The following is a 5,110-nucleotide window of genomic DNA, read 5'->3' on the forward strand; positions in this document are numbered from 1 at the left end:
GAATATTATTCTATGGTGTAACGTTTTTAATTGTCTCTCTCTGAATATTATTCTATTATGTAAAGTTTTTAATTATCTCTCTCTGAGTATTATTGTACGATGTAACGTTTTTATTTGTCTCTATCTGAGTATTATTGTACGATGTAACGTTTTTAATTGTCTCTCTCTGAATATTATTCTATTATGTAAAGTTTTTAAATATCTCTCTCTGAATATGATTCTATAGTGTAACGTTTTTAAGTGTCTCTTCCTGGATATTAGTTTCGATGTAAATGATTTAGAAGCTATATGACAACAAATAGTCTGGGCACACTGTAAGATTATGACATGCTGCTTTTCAAAGGGTTTTTGTCTGTCATTTTTTCTTTTACTATGTTAATTATCCAAATTGTTTAGAAACGTTTACCGTCAACTAAGTGATGTTATGAGCACCTAGTGATCCATGCCAGGGTATAGAAACTTTAAGTTATTTACAAGAGATAGGACACCAGTCTTTATGTCTTATTCTTTCCTGCTGAAGCCTTGGTTTGGTTTGTTTTGAATTTCGCGCAAAGCTACACGAGGGCTATCTGCGCTAGCCGTTCCTAATTTAGCAGTGTAAGACTAGAGAGAAGGCAGCTAGTCATCACCACCCACCGCCAACTCTTTTAGCAACGAATAGTGGGATTGATCGTAACGTTATAATACCCCACGGCTGAAAGGGCGAGCATGTTTGATGAGACGGAGATTCGAACCCGCGACCCTCAGATTGCGAGTCAAGCGCCCTAACCACCTGGCCATGCTGAACGCAACCCAATTATTACTGGCATCAGATTCTTTCAATTTTATAATTTACAAAGAATGCTCAACTTGAATGATAAGAAACTGCATGTAAAAGATACAGTAATGAGGCGGTTAGGCTAACTTTGTCAGTTTTATTGTTTATATGTTAATAAGTTGCCCTGAAATCGCAATAATAACACCAACTGAAAAAAAGAGATAGCAAGCCTTTGGAAATATAATTCATTTTATTCAAACACAAACCTTAGATGAGACATATAGAGTATATGTGTGTGTGTGTATATATATATATATATACATATACAAACATGGCGTACATGTTATGTGTGAAACTATATATATATAGGTTTGGTTTTGACATTAGATATTCAATTGAATACCTTAACTTATTTTATATAGATCTTTGGTTTTCTTGACTACAAGCAACTTAAAGAATGATTTAGAAACTTAAAGAACATTAGGAATCTTAACATATTAGAAATTTATATTATACCTTAAGACACTTGTAGCTTCGAGGCTGATAATTCACTCACATTGACAGAGATCGGTTAAAATCTAAACACTTTCGCTTTATACTTTAACAAATATTATTCTTCAGCCACTACTTTTAAAGTTTTTCACAGCTTGTAGTTTGTTTATTTTTATTATTTAAAGGCACTCTCTTAGTTTGTAAGTAGGTCTCATTAACCAAATGCTACATGTTAAATAATTATAAACATTTTCCCCAAAATAAATATTGGTATAGAAAATTTACAGTTATATGTGCCACTTTTAGAAAAGTTTTTTTTACAAAGGCACGTTTACAACGAATGGAAGTTTAAGATGATTTGGCGAGGTTTATATAAACACATCAAGAGAAGGCTCACTTTATCATTCAGTCTTCGAACTACACCGTTGCACTAGTCTCATGTACTGACTTCTCAGTCTAGGGGCCACTGTTGCACCAGTCTAATGTACTGATTTCTCAGTCTAGGGGCCACTGTAACTTACTATATTAACATATATATATATTTATATAACAAACACAACTAACAAGTCTAAAACAACATGGGAAGATTTCGACGTTGTGGATCACTAGATGGTCCATACCCAGCAGGTCCGTAGCCGTACGCTGACATGTAGGCTGAGGCTGCGTAAGACGCTGGGCTGAGATGTGCCATACTGACCGGAACTTGGCTGGTGGACATGCCGGACATCGGAGAGTTGATGGAAGTTAATCCTGGCGGATAGAATCCTGCTGCACCGTAGAGAGAACCAGCCGTTGTGCCAGAAGAATGAGCAGTAATATCGTTTTTGTAGGTAACGGATGGGGATGCAGGAGTAGCATTAAGTTTAGCAAAACTGGATGTAGATTCCGAAGGTGTCAAAGGTGTGCAGTACGGAGAACCCATGGAGTATGGAGAGAAAGAAGATTGCATGGCGGCTGCTGCCATTTGTTGCTTTTCTGAATATCCAGCAGCTGCTTGCTGCATGGCTGCAGAAGTCATATAAGCTCGAGGATCCATGTGTCCAGGGATGTAGGGCAAAGGAAAGGGATAAGTTTCTGGTTTCTTCATCTGTGGTTTGGGTTTCCTTCTAGGTCGGTACTTGTATTCGGGGTGTTCCCGCATATGTTGCTCCCTTAGCCGCTTGGCCTCATCAATAAAAGGTCGTTTTGCGTCCTCGGATAACTGTTTCCACTCAGCTCCTAATCTTTTGCTGATCTCGGAGTTATGCATCTTAGGGTTTTCGAGAGCAATCTTTCGACGCTGAGCACGAGACCACACCATGAATGCATTCATGGGGCGTTTGATATGTTCTTGTTTGCCGCTCCCAGGACTGGGACCCTCGGGGCTGATTGTACTATTCATTCCGTCAACCATGATCGCCACGTTAACAGCTCGCCTCGTCTAAAGTGGATCAGAACATGCAACTACTGAGCTTTTGAATCCAGTCTCCAGGTGTTCATTCTGTTCTGATTGGACGAACAGATTGGAACTCGGCGAGTAGCCAATCATATTTGTTGATGAAACCTATCAAACACTTCCCACTCAGATTTCATTGTTCAGCCATAAAATGGGAGGGGGAAGAAGTGTTTTTAAAATGTAAGGTAGGGTAAACTAACTTCCATATTTGTTTACTGGTACTATTTCTTTTTTTTAGTTTGACCGAATTTACTCTGAGAAAACCGAGTTTTCTTATTATTGCCCGTTATAGTTCTCGTGGTAGCAACGTGTCTCTATCCGAAATTAATAATTTGATGAATCATCATTCGGGTATTACAAATATGCTTAATTAACAAATTTAGGAAAATTCATGTATTCTTGAAACAATTTCCAATAGCATTCTCGAATAAATTGCTTAAACTTGATCTCATGAAAAGTTCAGCGTCAATTTTTTACGGTTATATTTAATAAAATAATATTCGTGTTTATATTCTACAGCTTGCCAGAAATTTCTAAAAGTTATCATACCATAAAAATATTTCAATGCTCTTCTTGACTCTCTCTCCAAATATTGTTTTATTACATGTTTTACAGCTTTTACAATAAAGAAGAATATTTTTAGAACATGTACGGCGTTTCGATCACTGGTGGGATCATTCTCAAGTTTACAACGCTAGAAATCGGATTTCGGTACTCATGGTCAGCAGAACCCAGATAGTCCATTGTGTAGCTTTGTGCTTAACTACAAATAGACATTCTCAAGTACACATGTTTTAACGGTAAAGAAGGTTTTAGTATTTAAACCAACATTCAACAATCTAACAATGTATTTAAATTTTAGAATTGATAGTGGTTACTTATACAAGTGCATATCAGTCCGCGCGAATTGATAGATTATTTATTTATGACTGAACAGAAAAAAACAAACAAAAAGTGAATAAATATGAAAATGTGGAATATGTTATGCGAAATACTTGCATAAGATTGGGAATATCTGGGGAAATAACGAGAATTCTCTGAGTTTTATTTTGTTAATTTCGGGTTCATGTTCAGAAAAACTGTGGTTGTTTTTGTTCATATGTCCAAATATTGAAAACTGTTTATCATACTATTAAAATATTTCAATGCTTTGTTGACTCTCTCTCTCCCTGTATTGAAACCTTCTTTTAACGCTGTGTCTTATTGTCTGTTTCATAGGTTTTGGACAACACCTGCAGAAGAATATGGTTGAAATTCTAAATGAACTTTCAGTATTGGTACATACACTTTTATTACAAGATTGTATACGATAAAAAAGTGAGAAGAATTTCCGTAGTAAACAATCAGGTTATAAAATATAATTGAAGTTAGTGATACGATTTAGAATGTTATTAATTAACAATTCTTAATACTTTGTTCGAGAAATTATGGTTACTAAGATCTACAACCAAAACTCACTGCACAATATGAACAATATAATAAATTAGACCTAGTTTCAGAGAAGATTCGTATGTAACACACAATGTCAAAAATAAAATTCACAGTTTTATCCTGTATTTAGTTTTGCTTAAGCATTCTTAAAACAGCTAGACAATAGACAGACATATAGACAATCCGTATTACTATAAGGCAATATAATGACTGTTGATATTTTTCAAGAAGCTAATTATAACTTTATTCTTCCAAATAATTAATTGGAAATATATATCTTTTTATGGGGAAAAGAGCCCCCCCTTTCCGATGGCTCAGCGGTAAGCACGAGGGCATATAACGCTAAAATTCAGGGTTCGATTCCTTCTGTGAGTATAGCTCAGATAGCCAATTGCGTTTCAACAAAAATAAATAGGAAAAGAGAAAAAAACATACTGTTAGAAACGTTGAATCAACTTTGTGGCTGTTGTTATAATTGTTCAGGTGTTAATCTAATACATATTAAGTATTTTTACATTATGTCTACATTTACCATAAACGTAGTCGCACGAAGCTGATGTAGGTCGCAAATTAGTAAAATTATTTGATATTTGTCACACACAGATGCATTATTCGTTCCATGCAGCAAGTTTGAAACATATTGACAATGGCCATAACGTTTGATTCTCACGTGTCAATGAGAGTGCGTTGTGATGCGCTACAAAGTTTCATTCTGAAGCCAAACAAACTACGTAACCGATGAGTGGTGAGACCTTCTTCCGTACCATTCATCTTTTGAACACAGGATACACGATCACGCTGAAAAAATAGATAAACAAAAAAACGGTATAAGCCAGAGTATTCATTGTTTGTTATGGATTATTGCCATGTTTGATGCCAGCAGTATAGATTTGTGGTGTTTGTGTTGAAGGATTTGAGTTCACTTTGTCACCCATACATTCAAAAGCGGACTTTTAATACCTTCGTGTTATTGATCGAAACAATGCTAAACTTAC

General features: G+C 35.6%; 1 protein-coding gene across 1 annotated transcript; it reads right to left on the reverse strand.

Moving 5' to 3' along the window:
* Positions 1–1,817: 1,817 nt before the first annotated feature.
* LOC106461623 (transcription factor Sox-14-like) lies at positions 1,818–2,642 on the reverse strand. The gene has a single exon (XM_013921461.1). The coding sequence runs from the start codon at positions 2,640–2,642 to the stop codon at positions 1,818–1,820; it is 825 nt and encodes a 274-aa protein (XP_013776915.1).
* Positions 2,643–5,110: the final 2,468 nt, after the last annotated feature.

This window comes from Limulus polyphemus, unplaced genomic scaffold (assembly GCF_000517525.1).
Source record: "Limulus polyphemus unplaced genomic scaffold, Limulus_polyphemus-2.1.2 Scaffold1000, whole genome shotgun sequence".
Taxonomy (NCBI): domain Eukaryota; kingdom Metazoa; phylum Arthropoda; class Merostomata; order Xiphosura; family Limulidae; genus Limulus; species Limulus polyphemus.

Excerpts from the sequence above, each read along its gene's own strand:
- LOC106461623 (XM_013921461.1), bottom strand. The coding sequence starts at position 2,642 with ATGGTTGACGGAATGAATAGTACAATCAGCCCCGAGGGTCCCAGTCCT.